This window comes from Daphnia carinata, chromosome 1 (assembly GCF_022539665.2).
Source record: "Daphnia carinata strain CSIRO-1 chromosome 1, CSIRO_AGI_Dcar_HiC_V3, whole genome shotgun sequence".
NCBI classification, from domain to species: Eukaryota; Metazoa; Arthropoda; class Branchiopoda; order Diplostraca; family Daphniidae; genus Daphnia; species Daphnia carinata.
Window position 1 is genome coordinate 9,375,079 of NC_081331.1, and position 24,371 is coordinate 9,399,449.

At 42.1% G+C, this 24,371-nt stretch overlaps 5 protein-coding genes across 6 annotated transcripts; 2 read left to right on the plus strand and 3 right to left on the minus strand.

Moving 5' to 3' along the window:
• Window positions 1-700: 700 nt before the first annotated feature.
• Window positions 701-2,144, minus strand: LOC130695039 (uncharacterized). The gene is made up of 4 exons (XM_057518154.2): window positions 1,672-2,144; window positions 1,354-1,445; window positions 1,191-1,259; window positions 701-1,065 (listed from the first exon to the last, which is right to left on the minus strand). The coding sequence occupies exons 1-4, from the start codon at window positions 2,048-2,050 to the stop codon at window positions 991-993; spliced, it is 615 nt and encodes a 204-aa protein (XP_057374137.1). The 5' UTR covers window positions 2,051-2,144; the 3' UTR covers window positions 701-990.
• Window positions 2,145-3,740: 1,596 nt separating this feature from the next.
• LOC130694670 (sentrin-specific protease 6-like) lies at window positions 3,741-7,639 on the minus strand. Its single transcript, XM_057517768.2, has 9 exons — window positions 7,166-7,639; window positions 6,678-7,107; window positions 5,908-6,575; window positions 5,648-5,796; window positions 5,449-5,577; window positions 5,050-5,374; window positions 4,822-4,958; window positions 4,233-4,485; window positions 3,741-4,169 (listed from the first exon to the last, which is right to left on the minus strand). Exons 1-9 carry the CDS (start codon window positions 7,487-7,489, stop codon window positions 3,762-3,764), a joined length of 2,823 nt encoding a protein of 940 aa, XP_057373751.1. The 5' UTR covers window positions 7,490-7,639; the 3' UTR covers window positions 3,741-3,761.
• Window positions 7,640-7,997: 358 nt separating this feature from the next.
• LOC130694625 (transcription elongation factor SPT5-like) lies at window positions 7,998-12,186 on the plus strand. Its single transcript, XM_057517696.2, has 8 exons — window positions 7,998-8,231; window positions 8,287-8,678; window positions 8,747-8,884; window positions 8,957-9,656; window positions 9,753-10,211; window positions 10,286-10,819; window positions 10,887-11,672; window positions 11,739-12,186. Exons 1-8 carry the CDS (start codon window positions 8,166-8,168, stop codon window positions 11,997-11,999), a joined length of 3,336 nt encoding a protein of 1,111 aa, XP_057373679.1. The 5' UTR covers window positions 7,998-8,165; the 3' UTR covers window positions 12,000-12,186.
• A 100-nt stretch (window positions 12,187-12,286) lies between these two features.
• LOC130695049 (dnaJ homolog subfamily B member 9-like) lies at window positions 12,287-13,302 on the minus strand. The gene is made up of 3 exons (XM_057518166.2): window positions 12,869-13,302; window positions 12,572-12,804; window positions 12,287-12,504 (listed from the first exon to the last, which is right to left on the minus strand). The coding sequence occupies exons 1-3, from the start codon at window positions 13,080-13,082 to the stop codon at window positions 12,355-12,357; spliced, it is 597 nt and encodes a 198-aa protein (XP_057374149.1). The 5' UTR covers window positions 13,083-13,302; the 3' UTR covers window positions 12,287-12,354.
• Window positions 13,303-15,143: 1,841 nt separating this feature from the next.
• Window positions 15,144-19,477, plus strand: LOC130694679 (zinc finger CCCH domain-containing protein 4-like). 2 transcript variants are annotated; one of them, XM_057517780.2, is made up of 5 exons: window positions 15,144-15,343; window positions 16,077-16,407; window positions 16,538-17,072; window positions 17,164-17,315; window positions 17,382-19,477. In XM_057517780.2, exons 1-5 carry the CDS (start codon window positions 15,264-15,266, stop codon window positions 19,101-19,103), a joined length of 2,820 nt encoding a protein of 939 aa, XP_057373763.1. In that variant the 5' UTR covers window positions 15,144-15,263; the 3' UTR covers window positions 19,104-19,477. The 2 variants fall into 2 exon arrangements, with proteins under 2 accessions (XP_057373763.1, XP_057373771.1); XM_057517788.1 differs by lacking the exon at window positions 15,144-15,343 and adding an exon at window positions 15,958-15,983.
• Window positions 19,478-24,371: the final 4,894 nt, after the last annotated feature.

Below are 24,371 nucleotides of genomic sequence, written 5' to 3' on the forward strand. Positions count from 1 at the left end.
ACTATTCGTTTAACAACATTTTTCACAGCTGAGATGCCGCACAGCTCTCGCTTTTAAGTAGTTGCGGAAGATGCGGATGGTTGCTGTGGCGATAAACTGGCGGCTTGACCGAAGCGCTCGCATGAAGAGATCGTACCACGATATGAATCTATTTCGGTGCATCGCTCCGCACTGGTCTAATCAATGCAAAAGACCTGCATGTGGAACATAGGCCTAGCTTAAAGTTTATACGTTACTGGGTGAAAGTAATTTTCTAGCAAAAAACTTAATTTAGCTACTTAATTGATGTACAGTTGGTTCATCACCTGGAAAAGTTTTTTCGGTGATGGTGTTAGGAAGTTCGTATTCATTCTTAAAACTATGACGTCATCGCTAATCAATAAGAAGGAAAATTAGTCTATGTGTTATAGAATTATTCAGTATTCATCTCATCGAGGCAACCGCTACCCGATTACCTTGTCTTACTTCTCCGATATAAAATTTAAGAATTATTGGCAACGGGGAGTTTAATTTAGAAAAATATTCATATACGGGTTAATTCTAGTATAGTTACTCTACCAAAAAGGGGACAATAAAATTATTAGAGTTAATGAACCTTGCTCAATATGCTCTTTTGGTTATATTTTATTATTTAATTTACCAAAAAGTCTTTAATAGAATGACGCATAAATAATAACAACAATAAATATAGACTCGGAATTCATTTGAACATTTATTATTATTATTATTATTATATATTATTTTTTAATTTGAAATAAAATAAAATGAAAAAATTTGACGGTTTTAGAGCAGAATTTCTGGCTTGAAAAATAAAAGGAAATTCATTGTCCAGGAAGTACCGTATGATCTCCAGCGTTCTTAAGCGCTTCACATTGCCACTGTCATTGTCATCGTCTTATGGTCGACAACAATCATTTAAGGATGAAGGTAACCGTAATAACGGGTGATAACAGCCCAATTAAACAATGAGACGTCAGGATAAGTACACGTTTAGTGAGGAACACCTCGCTGTCGGCTTTCGTCACTGTTAAGCCGTTGGCTGACGCTCAAAAGATGAGTTTCAACCTAAAAAGGAAAAAAAAAAGAAATGAGGATGTGGGAAACGTCAAGAAGAAAAACGAATCATTTTGCTCAAAAAGAAGCGATATGATATAGTCTCGTTTTGCTAACGAATAGAGCAAGTAACATACCACTCGATAGAACAGGCAGGAAACAGGAAGTTCGTCTTCGCCATTTGGGCAATGGCGTACACCGTCGCACTGAAATCAACCATTGCATAGTATTAAGTAAGGTTTCAATGGTAAAAACGAAGATGGGTTGGCAGTTTAAAATAATAAGAATAAAGCTGCTTACAAGCTGGAAATCATCTATGCAACGCCAATTTCCATTTCGGTCTGGTGTGGGACAATAGAATTCTGGCTGGCCGTCTTTGGCTGTTGGGCATTCTATAGAATATTCAGAACCATTTTTTAGTAAGACAGCAACCGCACATCATAAAGCGGCTTTCCAACATCAAACTGTGAGTTTTAGCAGCCAACGTTACGCCGTGTTAGGGTTACTACAGCTTGTGCATTCCCTTCATTAAACAGTGATAACCTAGTAGTATGTGTGCCCACAAAAAAAAAAAAAAGAAAAAGAAATATACGAGCCAACCCTTAAACAACGACTTACGGCCTGATCGGGCGAGGTAGCGATACTGGTAGAGTGGATCTAAATGAATAGGAAATCGTTTGATTCGACGTAATCCCGTGGGCGTACGCAATTTCATGCGTGATTTGATGACATTCTTCTTTGCTTTTGATCGTTCGCTTTTGTTGCTGCAACAGGATGATTCTTCGTGTACCACCGCTGAATTTTGGGCTTCCGGACTCGTAATCGTTGGATAAACGTACGTCTTCATCTCGGAATCCTGAACAGTGATTGGCGGAAACGTTTTTAGACCGAACAACCTAGAGGAAGAAATACTGTTGCTCGGACAACAGAATTCTAAAGGAAGACTAAGGGCGGTAGGCATCAAAATTGCCACTGATACAAAAACTTTCCAGTCCATCGCCTATCCCGTCGTTGTGGCTGAATCTCTGACTATCGCTATGAATTTGCACTATCTCGGGTACCGAAATCTCTTCTAGAATTTAGACAGCTTGGCTTCGTGCGAGCAGCTACTAAGTGTTCTATTATCTTTGGCAGCTCTCTTTTATAGGATTGGATGCTTTCAACAGAAGCGACGACTAAGGATAGTGCCATTCTCATCTCACGCGCAGTCTCCATAAGCCAGAAAGATAATGTGCTCCCTGCCAGCGTCACATTCACCATGCTATAGAAAAGCATATGCCTCTTTATGCGCCACGCACATTATGAAGACACTCTCTATCCGGCAAAATGAGCTGAAAGGCAGGGAAGTGGCGCCTATTAACTAATTTTAGAAAGTGCATCTCTTAGCACCTGCTTTCATGTCAATTAATATTGATACGGTTCCGCCGTTGGGATTCGCTGCCTTTTGGCCTTAAAGAAAGTTGGGGTAGTGGCGGATAAGCATCCATATCTTATTTTGGTCTATTTAGGCCCTAAGTCAAGAACAAGAATATTCTATTCAACACCGAAAAAGAGCAGGGCATTCCAACATATTTCTATTTATTGGTTCGTACCACGACTTTCGAAATAGGAAACTGTTTTTGTTGTGACGCAAATCATAATACGTTTCATACAAGTAGAAGAGAGACATCGCATAAGTTGCTGCCAAGCGAAACTGGAAAGATGTACTCAACACAGCCAATATTCATCTGAATTGAATGATTCAGTTATGCGGTATAGTACTGCAATCGGTAGGCCTTGGGGAAAGGCACCTTAAAGAGAACGAGAAAGAATATTGCCTGAACAAAGACATAAAAAGAACATTATTCATGAATACATCTTCTCTTTACGACGACTTCCCCTGGTTCCTTTAGTAGTTCGAATGGCTGGCCCTGAATGAGGTCCAAATGAGGTTCAACATTTATTCTGGTAGCGAAGCTGCATTCCTTAACATAAAATGACTTCTTTTGCAAATCAACAATATAAAAGTGTAAAGCTGACAAGCGATGAAGTAATCAATTGACACAGTATATCGTTCTCAACACAGACTGGAAAAACCTTATTTAGATCTTTCGCATAAATCGATGTCGAGTACACAATACGGTATCTTTTCTGTCGAAACACGATAATTTGGTTTCACGTCTCACTTTAGAGTTAATTTCTCGGAAAAAAAACGAATGACAATTCAGCCTCTTTAGTTAGACGTCTGCATGTCATCGACGTTCATAGAACCATATCGTCTCGCATACGATCCTTCCTTTCATCTCAACAAAGGTCTTCCGGTTGTACCTACATCCAATTAGACATCAATGAGCTCACGTGCCTGTGACATACCATGGAAAAGGTGAAATACACCATGTCAAGGCAAGTTCTATTAGAAACGCCGTAGTTTTAAAAAGCGGTTATTGATCTCAGCATTTGCGGTTACGAGAATCCGACGTCATAGAAGTTTTCGCCAGTTACGGATACGTAAGATCCATGAAGCAGGCGATACAAAAACGACCTTTTCTTGCATGGATTGCAAATGCAAAACGCGCTACAGCAGATGAAAGTTTAACGCCTAACATTTAACCACGTATTTGTTTGGCAATTTAGTTTCTACATCGTTGCCAAGGCGATAAGACATTCAAAACACTCATTTCCCTTTTCTTTGTAATGAAATGTTATAGTTAAACCTTCCAACAATTATATTAACGTAAAAAAGGGCCAACAGAATGTAATAATTCACTTTTTTTTTTTTCTTGGTCACCAACAAGTTCAGACTCGGCTCGCTTTTCAGCTGCATTCTTATTGTGAGGTGCCACGTTCGACTTTCCGTCTTCTTCCATTGCCTCTTCAGCTACGGTACCTGCTTTTTGAATTTCACTGCCGTGGTTATTGGTAGCACTCAAGGCAGGAAGAGAGTGTTGGCGATCCTGAAGTGCAATCTTCACGTCTTCTTTCGGTATTAAATCGAGAACCGAATCAGCCGTGGGATTCATTTCTTTGGTAAGCCGTATCAGCAAAAACTGGATGTTTTTTCTTTTTCTTCCGGCGATATAAGACGGAAACCAGTTACTTAATTTAATGTTCCGTATGTTATAATCCAAAAATGGATTCTAAATTGCCAAGCCATTAATTACTTATGGATATTTTTAAACTGATGAGATTATTCGACTTACTTGCATAAAGTATTCTGCGTATTGAAGAACAAATACGCCACAGTCATATGAATTGTTCTGTTGAGGCACGTCAAGGCATGCAGATATCATCGTCTTTTTGGAGAAAAGATTACAAGCGTCTACACGTGCTTTTGAATTCTCAACAGGAGTCCCCCGCTTCACTTGGTATTCTACCGTAAGGTATTCGCGTAGGATGGTCGCCACTCGATTATGGGTGCTTCCAGCTAACGAGTCGAAAAATAAGATACAAGGCCTAAAAAAAGGAAACATTTTCGATGAATCGTCTCGTGCGCCAAATATCAGAACAAACTAAAAGACTGAAAATGATGGTCAGCAGGCTGTTAAGTTGCCTTAGTAACGTACTAGCGAAACAACACATCGAACCGAAGGGAAAGAAATGCAGAGTGACGAGTCGACACACATACAGGACGGTCTTCCGTTCTAGTTTGACCTCCGATTGGTGTAAAAGGAGCAAATCTTGAGAAAAGCTATCTCGTTTAGCTTCTCTTTTTCGCGTCCGATTTGTTAATTTCGCTAGCGCCAGTGTAACAGAATAGTAGAATATAATGTAAGAGAACAAGGCCATTACTGTTTGATGGGTTCAGTAATCTTCATACAATTTTCAACAGGGTTGCTGTCCTGAGGGAATAATATGTCTTCATCGTCGCTTTCAGCTTCATCTCTCTCTGAGTTAACGCTAAGCGTAACTTGGGCACTTTCTGCCGTCTGGAGTGCGGATAACAAATGCAACAAAAAAAAAATGATTTTTATTTACCATTTGGGAAAACCGAGGTTACCGAACCAACAAAGATACTACCTTTGAGTTGGAGCTAAGTGGCGTAATGGTTGTGTTTCCTATGTGAAATGATTCTCCATTCAACGTCACACGTTTTGATTGTCCATCGGGCGTTTTCTTAGCGACTCTTTCGAATGGGAGCTTTACGGGTTTGTTGTCTTTCACAGATATTGGCCCCGATAACCCGGGAAAACACACAATAGCCAAAAACCAATGATTGCGTTCGTTAATAGGTATCACGAGATAATCCTTTTCGAATATGTCCACTTTTTTCGTCCAGGATTTAACTCTCAAATGACGTTTTTCCATTGACGAAAGCGAAGAATCATCTTCAACTGAATGTTTTCTGTGTTAATATGAAGGTAAATTAAAATCTCGTACCCACAAAAAAAAATTAGCACAATCGAGCAAATCGTATACCTTCCACTCATTCTGGCTGGGGGAGTAGTAAGTCGTTGGTAGAAAAACGATGAAAACACATGACATCTGCCTTTCAAACTATCATCTAATTTAGTGCTGAAGACGTATTTGACATAGAAATCGATGATACTGTCAAAGACAAATCAATGATCACAAATTATAACCTACACGAAAGTATGCATAAAGGGCTGTGGACTACCTGTCATTTAGAAGATTGTCTTGATTCAGACAAGTATAGTCTTCAGTGGTGACAGAGAAACGATCTGGTCCATCTGACCATGAAAACATTTGGATTACTGGTAAACAGTTTTGGGGAAGCGATTTGGTTGTCCCTCTAGTTATTCGCATCTACGTGAAGGAAAAAGACAATCTAATTACATGAAGCTCAGCATTTAGCGTAGGGCCTAATTGGCAAATGGGTTACTAACAAAATCAAATTATTTTAGTTCAAATACTTACTTCGCTTTTGTTATCACTTGCTTCAAGGGCTTTAACGTCTTGTTTTGAAGACGTAGAAGCTCTAGTTGCCTCGGCTGAAACAGCAGTTCCCGAGGGAAGACGTTGCAATGCATCTCGAACCTCCGGGGGTGAAGAGATAACCAAGAGTCTATTGGCCTCGCAAGAACTTATTTCACTAAAAACACCTCTAGGAACGAAAGCTTGCTTTATTGCGTTCATAGCTGAATCGTCCAAATTGCAAGGCAGCAACGTAAGCCGCTTCTGGCTTTCGTCTTCACTAAGAGGGTCCCAATAGGGGCCACTTTTATCCAGGCGTAAACCAGACGAAACACGACGGCACAAGGTTGGCGTAACATATAGGAAGATAACCGGAAGTTTTCGATTGAAATTCGCTTCCATTCGTAACAACTGCTGAGATGGGATAGCGACGTCTATCCACATACTATCGTTTTGAGATGGCTGGTCATTGGCGTAAAAAACCGGTGCTTCCAGCATGATTCCCTCCGACGAGAACAGCACGCGTTCTGCAGGTGCAAATTTATAAGATCCAATGCGAACCGAACGACAGTTTACAGCAAAGAAGGCCCCACTTAACCCACCATCCTTCCAGCGAAGCAAATCACTTGGTCCCTTTTCCTCTTCTGTATCACCAGGTAACACGCTGGTCTCTGAATTACCATGTAAATGATAATATGATACATTCCATTTACTGTACATTGGGTCACAATGAAAGAATGATAGATTATGGGAAATTTGCATTTCTTGCTTACCATTTAAAATGTTTGCCTGTACTTGAACCTCAATGGCAGTGCTAGCAGTTGACTGCTGAAGGATTCCTCCACTATAATCACATTTAGGTTTTTTGGTTTCCTGAAAGGAATCCTCTTCATCACTACTCAGTGTCACACATTGTGGCTCCTCAAACTTTGTTCTAGTCTGCCGAGTAGATTGAGCCTTTTGAACACGTGGACGCCTATTCCCATATGAGGGATCTTTGGACATCTGCAAGGTTTCTGGTAAATCGTTCCCAGGCAATGATTCAAGGCCTTGGGAGAGGTTTTTTTTTTCCTTTTCAAAGGATCTCATGCATCTTATGCATTTAGTAGTAGATGATACGGAGAATCCACAATAGGGACACACAGCACTATCTAGAGGTACCAATTGTTCATTTTTCCCCTCTATATGTGATTCCGATTTAGCCTAAATAAATCACATATGATCTTAAATGTTCAAGGCATTAAAGAAGGTTAAAACTTACTGTTATCCCTAGTTTCTGATTTGGTTTCTGATTGATCACTTTAAGGCCAACTTGTTTTCTGTAATCTTGTAATGTCAATTTAACTTTTTGGTCCTTGCCATATATGTTTGAATTAGATTTCACTTGAACATTTGGCAAGGAATTTTGTAGAACCAGGCTGGGTAACTTGGAAGGTGATGAAGTCTGGAAAGAATTTTCCTGATCTTTTGTTAATAAAATTCTTACTGTGTTTGACAGAGCTACCTCCGGTTTGGAACTCTTGCTTACAGAGGCCGTCTGATTTGAATTTACACTAGTTACTGACTTGGAACTCGATTCCCCCATACTAATTCTAAACGCCCAACCATCTGAGCCTAATTCAGTTCACACATAGGGCTCTGCGCTTACCTGCACACGTGTGACAAGTTTGACTTAACAGAAGAAGAAAATAAAATACCGTAGCTCGGGACTCGACAGCAGCTCCAACACAGCCAAATAGAGTAATGCCAGACTATTGTCATTCATTTGGTTTTAGATTCAGTATTCAGGTGGCTGCCTTAGAAAAAATAGTGTATGGCATGTAGCGCGCTTACGGTAATAAGTTGAACTTAATGAAAATTGTAAAAGTTAAAGCAGTGGGTTTTCTAACAATGAAATGCAATGTAAATGTCAACATTTGAAATTGCAAGCATTAGAAATTTTCCGTTAAAGGGACCGAAGCGAAAACCAACAGTAATCCCTTTTTCCTGAAAGCGATTTTTTACAATATTTACTATTTTCTCGTAAATATACAGGCCGAAAGGTGTCGCTGAGAGCCATTCTTACTTAAGCAAGTGCGAACATTTGCTTGGGTTGGTGATACAAGCTATCTTCAGTTCTGTTTGTGGTATTAAGTGAGGAAACACAAGTTGAAAAAAAAGCGAAACAATTACCTGTTTCCTTAGTCGAAAAGTTAAAGCTTTGTTTGGTTCGTTGTAATTGTTATTTTCGACTAATTAAAGTGTCCAGTTAGCATTCAGATATGTCGGACAGCGACGATAGTAATTTTTCTGATAGAAAAGAAGCTCTAAGTGATGCAGAAAGTTCGGTATTCGTTAAACGTTTATTATCATTTTGTCGAAAACTAACTTTTAGCTTTGAAGGAAAATGACTCCGACGACCGTAATCACAAACCAGTAAGCAAAAAACTTGCAAAAAAAGACAAGTCAAAGAAAAAGAAGAAAAGGGATAAAGGTGCTAAGAAAAGTAAACGGCATAAAGGTAGTGATTCTGAAGATGAGGAAGAAGATGATGAAGTCGAAGAGGAAGAAGATGAAGAAGATGAAGAAGAAGTCAGGGGTGGTAGGAAACGAAAAAAGAGTGATAGGTTTGGCGGCTTTATCTTAGAAGAAGCAGAAGTTGATGATGAGGTCGAAGATGAAGAAGAATGGGAGGATGGAGCTGAAAACTATGGATTAGTGGGCAATGAAGTTGATGAAATGGGACCTACAGCCAGGGAAATTGATGGTAGGCGTAGACAACAACAAATGTGGGAGTATGTAGTAAATTTCAATATTAAACAAACATTGAATTGGCTAAAACAATATAAAAATACATTTGCAGTAGTTCGAAAGAAGAAGAGGTAGAAGAGTATTTTCGGAAAAAGTATGCCGATGAAGCTACCGTCACTAGACACTTTGGAGATGGAGGTGAAGACATGACTGACGAAATAACACAACAAACATTGCTTCCTGGAGTCAAGTAATGCATTTAATTACTAAATTTAATGAAGCAACAGTTATTCATAAGTATATATTTATACCATTTTTTTAGAGATCCAAATCTCTGGATGGTCAAGTGCCGATTGGGGGAGGAGAAACAAACAGTATTCCAGTTAATGAGGAAATTCATTGCTTACCAGTTCACTGAAGAACCCTTGCAAATCAAGTCAATTGTGTCACCTGAAGGTGTCAAAGGATATATCTATGTTGAGGCTTTCAAACAAACTCACGTTAAGCAGGCAATTGACGGCATCGGAAGCCTTCGGATGGGTTTATATGCCCAACAGATGGTTCCTATTAAAGAAATGACTGATGTTTTGCGTGTAGTAAAAGAACAAAGTGTCATGAAGCCTAAATCGTGGGTTCGTCTTAAGCGTGGCATTTATAAAGATGACATCGCTCAAGTGGATTATGTAGATGTGGCTCAAAACCAGGTACACTTGAAGCTGATTCCACGCATAGACTATAGTAGGCCGCGTGGAGCTTTGCGTACGGCTCAGTCTGATGCTGATGCAAAAAAAAAAAGAAAAATTCGCCCTCCTTTGAAATTATTTGATCTGGAAGCAATTAGAGCGGTGGGTGGTGAAGTGACTAGTGATGGAGACTTCTTGATTTTTGAAGGAAACCGATACTCGCGTAAAGGTTTCCTCTACAAAAATTTTGCTATGAGTGCAATCCTTGCTGATGGGGTCAAACCAACATTGATTGAACTTGAGCGCTTTGAAGAGGCTGTTGAAGGAGTTGATCTAGCTGTGAGTTGAATGTTCCAATTTTTCTTTCGCCATCGAACCTTCTTTCCTCTATATTATTTGCTTTAATCGGGTGTTTCATTTGTTCTTTGCTCGTAGGTCCGTATTGTGTCCGGAAAAGAGGAAGCAACTCATAATTTCGCTACAGGTGATGCCGTAGAAGTTTGTGAAGGTGAACTCATTCATCTCCGTGGAAAAATTGTGGCTATTGATGGCAATAAGATTACCGTCATGCCAAAGCACGAAGATCTCAAGGATCCTCTGGAGTTTCAAGCTCACGAATTAAAAAAGTACTTCTCGATGGGAGATCATGTTCGTGTTATTGCCGGTCGCTACGAGAACGATACAGGACTGATTGTTCGCGTAGAAGACAATATGGTAGTACTTTTTTCTGATCTTACAATGCACGAACTCAAAGTTCTGCCAAGAGATCTTCAGCTGTGCTCCGATATGGCTACAGGAGTAGATTCAATGGGTCAATATCAATGGGGTGACTTGGTGCAGCTCGATGCCCAGTCCGTTGGTGTCATTGTACGATTAGAGAGGGAGAATTTCCAAGTATGTATACTACAATTCATGAAGCAACATTTGAATGGTCATAAAAAACTTACATGTTGCTAATTTTGTTTCAGGTACTCAACATGCATGGAAAAGTCGTAGCCGTTCGACCACAAGCATTGCAGCGCCGCAAGGAGAATCGCCAAGCTGTAGCTCTTGATTCAGAACAAAATACGATACAGCGAAAGGATATCGTTAAAGTTATCGATGGTCCCCACTCTGGCCGTCAGGGAGAAATACGTCACCTTTACCGTAACTTTGCATTCCTCCACTCCCGGATGATGCTAGAAAATGGTGGAATTTTCGTCTGTAAAACTCGTCACCTTGTATTGGCTGGTGGTAGTAAAGGTGCTTCGAGCTCACCAGCAATGTCCGGTATGGGCTACATGTCACCCAGGATTTCATCACCCATGCACCCAAGTGGTGGAGGTGGAAGAGGTGGAGGACGCGGCGGGGGTGGTGGTGGTGGTCGTGGAGGAGGTGGAGGACGTGGAGGCGGTGGTGGATTTGGAAGAGGTGGCGGAAGAATTGGGCGTGATCGAGATTTAATTGGCAAAACCATTAAAGTAACGCAAGGGCCATACAAAGGTCATATAGGCATTGTCAAGGTATATCTTCAATATAATTGCGTTTTTTCACGTAATGCAAAAAATTATTGCTTATTTGTATTTTAAGGATGCTACCGATTCAACGGCCCGTGTTGAATTGCATTCTAAATGCCAAACGGTATCGGTCGACCGAACTCGAATTGCAGTTGTGGGAGGACCTTCCAAATCTGGTGCTGTATCTACCTATAGCCAAACTCCTGCGTCGCAAGGAGAAGGTCGTGATACGCCGATGTATGCTTCTGGCTCTCGTACTCCAATGTATGGCTCTCAAACTCCACTGTACGATGGCTCGCGAACTCCTCACTACGGTGGCATGACGCCCTCTCATGATGGATCGCGTACACCTGGTCAATCTGGAGCATGGGATCCAACCGTCACTAATACCCCCGCCCGATCTACCGACTATGGTGACTTGGATAACTGGGATGATCAATCCCCGTCGCCAGCCTACAACCCTGCAACGCCTGGCTCGGCTTATCACGTAGACACTCCACAAGGTCCTTACACTCCGCACACACCGGGAACGTCGTACGGTTCAGATCATACGTATTCACCCTATCAGCCCAGTCCAAGTCCTGCGCCGTATCAAGCATCTCCAAGCCCATCAGGTTATGCACCTACTCCTAGCCCCAGTACAGGCTTGCCATTCCATCCATCGCCTGGGATGGCTTCAAGTTATACTTCGCCATCTCCTATGAGCTATAGTCCCATGACGCCTGGTGTAGCACCATCACCGCTTAACCCTCAAACACCAGGAGCGGGAATGGATTCTTTGTCCTCCCAAGATTGGTATACCACCGACATAGAGGTGCGTTTCAAGGATTCAAATAATGATAAAGGACTCTCAGGACAGGTAGTATCTTATTTCTTGTTTGCTGAGGAATTCACTTATTAACTGCTATCTGTTTTTAACTTAAAGAGTGGCGTGATTCGAGGTATATCTGGAGGGATGTGTTCACTTTTTCTACCGGCTGAAGATCGCGTTGTAACAGTTGCCGGAGAACTATTAGAGCCAATCGTGCCAGTCCGGAAAGATCGAGTCAAGATTATTCTGGGAGAAGAGCGCGAAAGCACTGGTCAGTTGTTATCTATCGACCATCAAGAGGGGGTTGTTAAACTTGATTCAGGCGATGTGAGAATGTTCCAGTTGCGGTTCCTTTGTAAGATGAAGGGTCGCTAAACGGCTACTCGCTCCGTGCACCGTCGGGTTTCATTTGGAAGAAAAAAATATTTCACCTTCATTGGGCTAAAAACACTGTAGTTTTGATGAGTTATGCTGACGAGGAAACTTCAGAGTGAAACGCCAATCGTTTTCATGTCACTGCTTGAAATAGTACGGATGAATACATGGAGTTTTCGATTACGGAGATTTGCTGTTTTCAGTAACTAGTTCTTAAATACTCCATCAACATTGTGCGATATTTTAGCATACATGGTTTTTTTACAAAAAAAAGTTTCATCTTACAGTTCACCTTAAACAAAATGTAATTGCCGACAACGATTTCCATAACAGTAAAATTTGTATATAAGTCCAATCACAGACAATGTGTATAGCTTGTAACAACGTTACCAATTTTTCGGGTTACTGTTTCACAAGATGGTTGTGTTCTGTGATGTGAATCATCAGTAAAGCCAAACATAGAATTCAGATTATTGAATTCAAATCCTCCGAACAGGTCATTATCCTAAACACCATAAAATTACTATTGTAAATATGCTTCAACATTGTCAAAAAATCATATTTAAACTTGCAGCAAATAAATTCCCAAAATTTGGAATTGAATTTGTTTTCTTCTGAGCCCTCTTGTTGGTGTGACTGTTAAAAAACTTGTGGTTTAAGTCTCCAAAATGCTGGTCAAACTGCTTCATAAACTGATTGAAGTCAAAGTCATAAGTAAATTCTGAATTTTGGTTTCTTGTGTTGTCATGTGTCCCAAACATATCATATTCCTTCCTTTTCTTTGGGTTCGAAAGGACTTCATAAGCTAACCAGAGTTTAAAAATGTAAACTTAATACTTAATCTTTAAAGTTAAGAGAATGTTTGTTACCTTGTGCAATTTCTTTAAACTTGTCTTCAAAATTAGGATTTTTATCTGGATGATATTTCAGAGCAAGGTTGCGAAAAGCTTTCTTTATTTGTCGATCTGTTGCCTTTCTGTCGACTCCTAGGATATCATAATAGCTAGTCGTTGTTGCTTCGGCGTAATACTCGGATAATTGAATGAGAAACAGCAAGCTGAAAGTTAGCACTAACAGTTTCATCACGACGACTGAAAACTATTAACACTTTGTTAAGAATGTCCAAACACTGACTTGGATGGTATAACGTAGCACCTTACTGCTCTTCTGTGTCATAACTATTGAAAAATTCCTTGCCTTCATTGTTTATCTTTTTAACTTTTTTCTTTACAGACATGATGAGTTGGTGTTCTGTTATTCGCCAAGAAAATAGCTCCTCCTCTCTATCTCCTCTCCTTCGGCGAAATAAGCTATTGCCTAATTTATAGGGTAGGCTGTACGTTTCGTTGGCGCAAAGGAATAAAAACATATGTTAAGAAATTTTGTTTTAGTTTTAGCCCTGTAAACTTGGTTGATCAGAAATTCTGATTCAGAATGATCACTAATTTTCTATGTAAAATCATATCTTTATTCGCACCGTGCGTTACTTCTTATGTGACGACAGAAATGGTTGACGAACTAAAACCACAATACGGTAATACTTGTAGTTTTGTCTACGGAAAACTTTTTAGCAACAAACACTTCCTCGAACTTGACGCATGGTGCGTAGCTCATAAGGCATTTCCAAGAGTGAGCTTTATCAACAAATGTCAATAGAACAGCAGTATGACGTTTACTCTAAATGTAAACTAAATATCACTTATGCTTCATTTCAAGTAATTTTATCAAAAATAAAGTTTCTTAATTAAACTTGTTTTTATGCCATTGCAGAAGGTGTGAAAACTAAGCGCTTGGCAAAAAGACAGTAATAGTCATACACTACGCCGTGGAAGAAAATACCGTTCAGAATTAGCGGTTGCTGACTACACAAGTAACTGGTGGATCCTCAGTCGGGCAGCACTAGTTTAGTTGTCGTAACAATTCTAGTTATAAGTAGTTACTTGCAGATTCTTTTTAAGTGACGAGATTTCATAGACGTTTCGTTCAGTTAGCTTGGCACTTAAATTTTTTTTCCGTTTTAAAAGTTTTCTGAAATTTTTTTCGAAATATTGTTGTTTAAGTAACGAAAATGTAAAGTCGGTCGTTAAATTTTTCCACAACTGTACAATAGGCCGTCGTCTGGATTGACGCCTGACAAAAACAGTATCCTCAAAATATCTAATGGAGAGAAATGACCAACTTCAAGTACGACGAGATACAAGTAAGCTGTTTAAGTAAATATAGGCATTTCAAAAGGTTTATTTTAAATCGGCCCCATTTGGGGATGTATACGGGTTAGATGGTTATCGGATATCACAGGGCCTGTCATATAACCATGGCCTTCGGCGAGGACAAGTCATGTTCTTTCTATTTGAAATATCTTTTTAACCTGCAAATGATACCCTTGCACGTAATTTAATAGTCTCCAATGAGGCAACGCGCTATTGTGCATATACTGGCATACTGAGATCCCGAGTCCTCTTAGTTTATCAGCTTTAGTATACAAATTTCCTTCTGCACCACAAGCCATAATAAACCAACAGAGAAAGATATGTACGAATTGTGCAATTGTTTTCAACGTCAACGCAGAGATGCAGTTGGATATTAATGAGTCACGTGACTTAAAGTTTCTGTCAATATCGTATCATGCACTACGTGAAATATTTAAATTTGTTTCTCCTACATTTAACTTACACATTTGTAAAATCACTCTTTGCAACAGTGTAGGCGATTATTAACTAAGTTAAATCCCTTGCCTCTGATAAGAATCTGTTCAAAAATTTCAACTTTGCAGCCCTTCCACGCTCTGTCCATCAGGTTCTAATGTTGTCAAGAGAGTGCGCAACGTTTAGCAATACAAGTGAATCAGTGTTCGCCAACACCTCTAGATGTCTCTTGCGAAGGGCTTCGCTAGTGAGTCGCATCGACTACATCTGTTCGGATTATGGGTATTCGGCCTGACACCATGACCAGACGACGCGTTCTAACTCATGAAGCTAGACGCTGAAATGCATCGTCCTTATATCTGAAACGATCTGCGTTCTTCTTGAAACTTGGAAAATGGACAAAATTGAATCCATCCTTCTAAGCTAATTTTTCTGCTATTGAAGAAAAACGAACGGAAACAGAACGTTACAGCGAGCGTGTATCGAATTCACGCGGAAAGCATCATCACAACTCCCAGTGCTCTCAGAACCCCAGGGCTTGTTCAATCGACTTGTCCCTGGCTAGACTGCTTGTTACCCCTTAAGCCAGCGCCATTTTGATGTGCGCTGTCACCAAGTTATGGCTCTACATGGTGTGTTTGCAAATGACCTCCAATTCGGCAAAGGAGTCAATTCTGATCAAGCTCAAGATGATGAAAGGTTTGAGTATATTCCTAACCTACCCTCCCATCTCTCCTATTCTCCCATTCCTCTTGCTTTCCAAACATCTATGATTCTTAGAACAGCGAGGCATTGTCGAGGAAAACGATATTTCGTCCTCGAATTATGGAAAAACTTTCTTAATTTCATTTCACTGACCAGTTGTCACTTAACTGAGTTATGCAAACAACCCTACTTTTTTATGCTTATCGATTTCAGTTAAGCTTGTGCAAATAGTTTCCGTCGTTGCCGGTCTTTTTTATTTTATTTTTTTTTTATATTTTCTAATTTTTTATGTCATAAATGTAGGAAAATTCTTTATGGCTTGATAGTAACATGGAAATTTGAAGAACATATTTGAAACATTTAATTTTATGCTACATGATTCTGATTACTGTTTATACATTATTTTTTCATATGGCAGCATCAGGCGCTAGTCACGTGATGTTTGACGACATGCCCTCTTTTTCAGTCTGTTAGTTCAGAATAGCCGTTGGCATAATAATGGCGGTTGTTTCACGTCTGTATTCGAAATTTACGTTTTAAAGAAGTGTCACAATGATCGCAAACGGTAAAAGAATAAGCAAAAAATATTTAGCTTCATAGTTTTCGTTTGAAACAAATCTCTGATGCGCAGGAGGTATGGGGTAAAGACAGACAGTTTACATGGTTTGCCTTGTATAACGCGTACCTATACATTAAACATTTTATTTATGCTGATCTTTCCACACAGGGAAAATGCAAATTTAGATGACGCAGACGATGCAGATTTAGAAGAGGGTGAAATCGCATCTGATGACGATAATGAAGAAATTCAACATGGAGATCAAACGCAAGAAGAAAAAACGGGGGTTAAGCCTACAGTACTTCAAGGTGACACGGCTAAACAGGATCTAAAAACACAAACTGGCAATCAGTCTGAGAAATCGGATTCGCTCAACGTCAGAAGTGCTGCGGTTAACGTTGACAAACGGCGAGATAAACGAGTGACGTCCAACAGTAATAACAGCCGGACGCGCAAACGAGCAGGAGATGATGACCTGACTAGTCATCGCGATTCAAATGTATGTTCCGAAATATTTGTGAACAGTTTATTCCTTTGGAATATTTGCTCGCTGTATTTCACATTATTCGTAGTAAAATTTAGAATTTCTATTATTTATAACACAATTGCGTCTTGGTTTTCATAATTAGCGCAAACGACGGCGAACCCAGGACGGAGATAATGAAGACCTTGATGACATGGACTATGAACTAAATGCACGTGGGCATTCGCCAATGGATCGAATGCAGCGATATGGTGGCGGCGAGTCGGCTGGAAGCGACTATGACGAAAGTAACTTCAGCTCGTTACGTCGGCAGCGTGGGGGTGAATCAAGAGCTCGATCTGGACGTAGCCCTCCAAGACGGAGGCCTGCAAGTGGCAGCGGTCGAGACCGTGGAGGTGGTGATCGGAGACGGCAGGATCGCGATCGGTCCGACCGTGATCGGAGGTCAGCCAAGAACAACCCTTCACCTAACACGCAGTCCAACAAATCGAAAGAGGATCCAATTTGTGCATTTTACATGGAGGGTAAATGCTCTAGAGGTAACGATTGTCCTTACTCCCATGCCGCTCTTCCGCCACGCAAAATGGAACTGTGTAAGTTTTACCTAATGGATTGCTGTGCCAAAAAGGAAAAGTGTCTTTATCTCCATAAAGACTTCCCATGCAAGTTTTTTCATACAGGTCAGTATAGTTGTCTTTAATTAACTCAGATTTTGACAAAAAATAAAAAATAAGAATAAAGAGACTAAACGATAATATTGCCTTTCCTTAGGGAAAAAGTGTCGACATAATTCTGACGAATGCAAGTTTAGTCACGAACCACTCACGGAAACCATGCGAGCCATTTTAATCAAGCACATTGAAACAGCACCACGGGAAATTCTTGGAGACTTTCCGAGACTCACTCGTGAAGAAACAATTCAGGTACATAAATGTTCTATTTTTAATTCGGTGTTTCCTTTGAACTAACTTTATGTTCATCTTACTCAGGCCATTGACCATTTCTCGCCTGTTCCCAATGGGCGAGAAAAACGACCGCATATTCCAGCACTGTTCGATCAGGCTAGCAGCACCTCCAGTGGAAATGCGACAAATAAAACAGAAATGGTCAAAGATGGTGGCAGACATCATCAAACACAGCTTGCAGATAGAAATGATGAACCTGCCCGACGCGTAGCATTTTATCAGGAGTCATCCACGTCCGAGACGGACCATGGCCGTGTAGAACAGCCGGAGGAAAACAGCCGAAGCATTTGGTTTGGCCAATTACGACAAGAGAAGACGAACGACCCCAGCCATTCTCATGAATCAGTTGACGAGCCTCCGAAACAAAAGGTGGAAGAAGAACACCCTACAATTCGTTCTCCTCTTGTGGGAATAAAAGAAGAAGAAGAAGGAAATGTTGATTACTTATCTACGCTTCCAGCAAGGCAGCGAGAGCTTTACCGTCGTATCCAACAGCAGCAGCGTGAACCAGCTTCCATCCAAGAAGGACTAGACGCCGGGAACGAGCAAAACACCGCCAACGATAAATGGTACTCGAGCGACGAAGAGGAAACGGGCGAATCCATTACCAACCTTTTGAGGACTATCAAACAAAAACCTGACGCACATGGTGGCAAAGATAGCTCAGTTCCGGCTCTTACAAATTTGAACTTGACGTCGTTGGAAAACATCAACGTGGCTGAAATCGCTAAAGCGCTATCGACTTTGCAACAGAGCCAACCTGCATCGGGCGAGTATAGTTGCAGCTCATCTGGTGCAGAAACCAGTAGGAGAGATCCTCGTACGCGTGACCCGCGAATGCGAAATAATAACAGCAGTCAAATGCCTTCTGGTAGCGGTGGCATGGGTGACGTTGACCTTCGCTTACCGACACCATCTCGCCAGGACGTTGATTTAAGATTAGACAGCCGGAAAGCTACCGATGTGGATCTACGAACTGGCCTGGCGCCACATAGTAACCTTGATGACATCCGGTCGTCAGATATTGATCTCAGGCGACTACCTATTCCTTTTAAATCGGCACCAATCCAGGCGCCAGTTCGCGAAATTGAAGCTTCTATTAATTCGCGACCTCCTATGGAATATCAAGTTTGGCTGGTTGATCCGAACCCTCCCGATTACAGCGCCATACGAGTGCATGCCAACTGGGCTCATTTGGATCCGCGTCAGCAAAAGGGAAGCGTGACTGCTCGTGATTTTACCGTCACTGATCCCCCGGCAATACCTCTTGGACCTGCCAGCCCTGATCCTATTCCCGTTGCTGCAACGGTCCGACATTTCGAACCAGAACAAGCAGTTTACAGCCCGTTACGAGCGGCTCCTAACGATCCGCGCGCTAGAGATCCACGCCGCGTAACAGGTCTTCAGGCACAGCAGCCCTTGTTGCTCGGGGATAAGCGTGGAATTTCGGGAGGCGTTGGTCTGCTTGGAGCTGCCCCACCAGGTATGCTGCCTTTATTACCGAAAGGAAATCAGATGGACCTATCGCCGCAGGACACCCCCTGTGTTAATTTTCGGCCTCCACCTGTAAACCCCCCATATATCGACCGAAATGTTTGCGACGATTCAGCAAGGGATCCACACTCACGGCAAATGGAAAATCGCCGGGATCCGCGCCAGCGTGATCCACGCCAACACAAGAACTCGCCGGCTATTTCCGATGACAGATCCTATACTCCTCCTCCAAATGATAGGGTCTTCCTTTGAAATATTATAATCATGTGGAACACCGGATTGAATTTGTTTTTTGTCAAGTAATTTACTGGACATGATATTTTGACATTTTGCGTACGAATCATGGCTCGACCATTTCCGCTCGGAATTTGGGTTCGTCGGAACTGTACAGCAGTGATGGTATACTGCGCTTGGGGACATGTCCGACTTCCCTCACAAGTTGATACACACACAATCACCTCCTGTATTATCAGCGATTTTGGCACTGTCTTTCAGTCCTCTAATGGAAGACATTAACTGGGTTTATACTCTTTTACCTGTTAATTACCAGCAATTATGCCGATTTCTTACGTTCTTTTTCGATGTTGATAACATGTATTGGATCCAATAGATTTAGCTAAACAAAGCCTCCGACCTGTAGAATTCTGGTGAATCCATCTATTGTCTTCATTCGCCTTTTTTATCGAACTGCTTATGGTTTTCGTATCTTTCAACCAGATATCTACCAATCAGTCATTTCAATGCAGTCAGGTCAGTCGGCACCAGTTGTAAGCACGCTTTATCGCCTACATAAAGGAAGACAATATACGGGTTGAGGAACGCGGAAAGATAAATTGCAGAAAGTCTTCAAATGGAAAGCTGAAATTCAGACCTTTTCTTTGAATAGGTTGCGTGAAAGAAAGAAAACAGTCTCAGGTAGTTTGACTCATAGAAAACAATTCAAATAACATCTGGGATATAAGCTTTGTACGTATGTCAGTTTGGCCTTGTGCCACTATAACGGATAACTTATTAGCTGAGGTCCCTTTTCTTTGAAAGCGTCGGTACTCCTTCCTAAAGGATGAGTGGGAAACCTACTGCTACGTAGCTATTTCAAATTTATTACCGTACGATAGCAATTAAGGTTAAATTGGCAGATGAATTCGATTGAACGTAATTTTAAGTTTTTCGAACATAAAACAAAACTGCGATGCAAAACGCTAGCCTCATTTTCTTCACTTTAGCTAAATATTCTATTACTTTATATATATATTTTTAAATGCTGTAAGAGTAGTCAATGTGAAATGTTATCTAAAAATCAATAGCCCCCATTCCCTGTTATATAACTTTTTTCATTTACTTATCATCATTTTTATCATATATATAATTTTTTCTCGTTTATGTCGAGAGCTAGGCTTTTCGTTCCAATTACCTCGCTTTTTTAATTGGCCCCACTCTCTACCGCTTGTTTAACTTCTAAAATAGGATTATATGGCACACCTCTATTCAGATATAATGAAGATGATTTCTTCTTAATTGAAGGGAATGTGCTCTTTAGACTACCATATTAAAAAATGACGATATCTGAATTTTATAAGTTTTATACAAGTTTATTTTTCTTATCAATTACTTTAATATTTCTTTTCCTTAGCAAATGCCCCTAGGCCCCCATGCTTGTTGTCTTGGTCTCAGCCATAATCAAAATTAAACCCGTTGTAATCAAATACCGACGTTGTTCCAAAATACAAACAACCTCAGCGACACTCTTTCCAATACTAACGAGACGATCGAGTCACCAAAATTGCGTTTTATGCAACTCGAATAGCCTCGACATGGCTCCCATAATATACCACTAAAATTCCGTACTATATAGTCGCTATGGCTCCAGGTTACGCGGAAATTTGTTAGTAAAATCGTGTTTACGTTTCGAGTAGAAGAGAAAATTTTCGGCATTTTCCATGGGTTGCTTAAGATATTTAAATGTTCGAACTTTGACAGTTAATGTGAAGTGGTACTACCTAAGAAAAGAACGCAACAGCTTTTGGAAACTAAGAAAGGTATATTCTAAGGCAAATATTATATATGTTATTCCTAACTGAATTCTCTGCAGCTTTCTTTACTGTTTAGCTCTGCCACGGAATTTTTAATTCTAACTTAGTTCAGTGTTGTAGCATAAGTAACCTGTAATTAAAAACAGATAATAAAGTTCTAAAATTGGTTGGTTAGTAATATTCTATTTCATGCCAAAGCATCTATACTACATAAAAAAACAAGGAAAAGAGGAGGAGCCTGTGTCCGTCACATTGCGCATTTGTTATGATTGGCTGGCGTCAAATCCGCCGTCTGCTAGAGTGAATTGGTGGGATGGGCATTTGGAAGACTAAACTGCGGGTGGAATTGCGGAATTAGACAATTTTCCGGTCTACGGGCTTGGCTTAAAACGGGTGGGCAACGGCACGTAAGCTGACGGGCAGGGCATTTTATTATTATTATTATAATTAATTTTTAATTAATTTAATTTTATTAGTTTTATTTATTATTTTTATTGGCCACTACGGCAAGCGTTTTGGCGGGCAGAGAGGGAGTAGATGGGCAACAACGGCGAGTTCTTGGCGAGCAAAGTAGGTTGACGGGCAGTGGCAAAAAGTAAGTGGACAGGCAACTAAATGGGCCTTTTAACGGGCAGAGACTGTACAATAGGTCGGATAAATGCAATTTTTAAGTCTATGGGCTTGGCTTAAAACGGGTGGGCGCTACAATAGGTAACTGTACAGTGGAAGACGGGCAACTACAGCGCGGTTTTGGTGGGCAAAGGGGGTTGACGGGCAGTGACTATTCGAGAAAAGAGGGGCAGAGGGAAAAAATGGGTGAACGGCAACTACAGCGGGCGTTTTCTGGGCTGAGACTGTGAGGGAAAGACGGGCAAAAGCAAATGAAATGGTCAATGGGCCACTATAGCGGTCGTTTTAGCGGGCTGTGAGTGGGCCGACGGCAGCGAGTGGGTTAACGCACAGCAAGTGGGTCGACGGGCAGCAAGTGGGTCGAAGGGCAACAACAGCGAGTTTCTTGGTGAGCAAAGTGGGTTGACGGGCAGAGACTTTACGAGGGAAGACGGGCAGAGGAAAAAAGTGGGTGAAAAGGCAATTATAGCGGGCGTTTGACGGGCGGCGACTGGACGAAAGGACGGGCAAATGGAAAAAATGTAGATGTCCCTCTAAAGCAGACGTTTTGGCGGGCAGATAGTGGGTTGACGGGCAGAGAATGGGTTAACGGGCAGAGAGTGGGTTAACGGGCAGAGAATGGGTTGACGGGCAGAGGGTGGTTTGGCGGACAGAAAACGGGTCGACGGGCAACTTCAGCTGGTATCTTGACGGGCAGAGAAAGTGAGGGGGGTGGACGGGCAAAAACAATGAGTGGGTCGGCGGGCAAGACAGGGGAACCCTCGATTGCGAAAAAAAAATTCAAAGTAGACGGACGAAAAAATGGAGTGGAACGATTTTCTTAGAGATAGCGTAAGGATACGCTAGCGCCACCTATACGCCGGCCCTGGACGTGCCTAACGTTACTAGGTTACAACGGCCCTAACGGGTTTGCGTTACAATAGGTAAGCCGGCGGGTAATGATAGTGGGTGCGTTAAATAGGAAATACTGAGTGGCGTGACGGGCAAAAACTGTGGGATGGAAGACGGGCAGAGGCAAAGAGTGGGTGGACGAGCAACTAAAATGAGCATTTTCGAAGCACAGTAAATAGGACGGTGAACAATGACTGTACGAGGCAGCATGGGCAGAGGCAAAGAGTGGATGAACGAAAAAATAAAGCGGGTATGACGGGCAGAAACTGCAACAACTGACGGGCATGTGGAAATACAATATCGATGCGCCATACAGCATGCGTTTTGGCGGCCGACGGGCAGATCGTTTGCGGGCGGGTTAGCCAAGGAGTCGACAGGCAACAATGGCGGGTTTCTTGGCGGGTAAAGTTGGTTGACGGGCAGAGACTGTGACAAAATGACGGGCAAATGAAAGAAAGATAGATGTGTCCCAATATCAGGTGTTTTGGCGGACGGAAGGTGGGTTGACTTAAATTTCTTGATACGGTGATTGGATGGCCTCAGATTGGGAGGGAACGACTGGCATTTGCAACCAAAAGGTCCATGCGTTTTGGCGGGCAGAGAGCGGGTCGACGGGCAACCACAGCGAGTTTCTTGGCGGGCAGAGTGGATTGACGGACAGAGCCTATACGGGGGAAGACGGGTAGAGGTAAAAAATGCGTCGCCGGGCAACTACAGCGGGCGTTTTGGTGTGCTAAGACTGTTATCGAAAGACGGGCAAAAGCTCTGGAAATGTAGGTGGGCACTACAGCTGGTGTTTAGGCGGCCAGAGAGGGGGTAAACGGGCAACAACAGTGAGTTTCTTGATATCAAAAGTGGGTTGACGGGCAGAATCAAAGTTGAGTCGCCGAGCAACTACGGCGGACGTTTTGAGTGGCTGGGACTGTGAGGGAAAGACGGGCTAAGCAACGAAAAGTCGATGGAGCATACGTTTTGGCAGGCAGAGAGTGGGCTGACGGGCAGAGGGTGGGTCGAAGGGCAGAGAGTGGGTCGACGGGCAGAGAGTGGGCCGAAGGGCAGAGAGTGGGCCGACGGGCAGAGGGGATCGACGGGCAACAAAAGCGAACTTCTTGGCGGCCAAAGTGGGGACTGAGACTTTACGAGGAAAGACGGGCAGAAGCAAAAATGAGTGGACGGACAACTATAACGGGCGTTTAAAGGGCAGATACTGTGGCGAAAAGACGGACAAATGCAAAGAAAAGGTAGATATGTCCCCAGCAGGCATTTTTGCGAGCTGAATGTGGGTTGACGGGCAGACTGTGGGTTAACTGGCAGAAAGTGGTTTAACGGGCAAAGAGTGGCTTGACGGGCAGAGAGGGAGTCAACGGTCCACTTCAGCTGGGTTCTTGGCGGGCAGAGAAAGTGAGGGGATGTACGGGCAGAAACAGTGAGTGGGTCGGTGGGAAAGAATGGGGAGAGAATGGGTTAACGGGCAGAGAATGGGTTGACAAACAAAAACAAGGAAAAGAGGAGGAGCCTGTGTCCGTCACGCTGTGCATTTGTTTTGATTGGCTGGAAACCGCTGCCGGCTGTAGTGAATTTTTGGGATGCTGTGGTTGGCTAGCGCCAAAACCGCCGTCTGCTACAGTGAATTGGTGGGATGAGGACTTGGAATAGTAAACTGCGGGTGGATTTGCGGATTTAGGCAATTTTTTAGTCTACGGGCTTTTTAGTCTACGGGCTTTTCAGTCCACGGGCTTTCAGCCGACGGGCAGAGACTGTACGGTGGAAGACAGGCAACTACAGCGTTTTTTGTATGGGCAAAGGGAGTTGACGGGCAGAGAATATTCAAAAAAGACGGGCAAAGGGAAAAAAGTGGGTGGACGGGCAACTACAGCGGGCGTTTTCTGGGCTGAGACTTTGAAGGAAAGACGGGCAAAAGCAAATGAAAAGGTCAATGGGCAACTATTGTATATCGGTCGTTTTGACG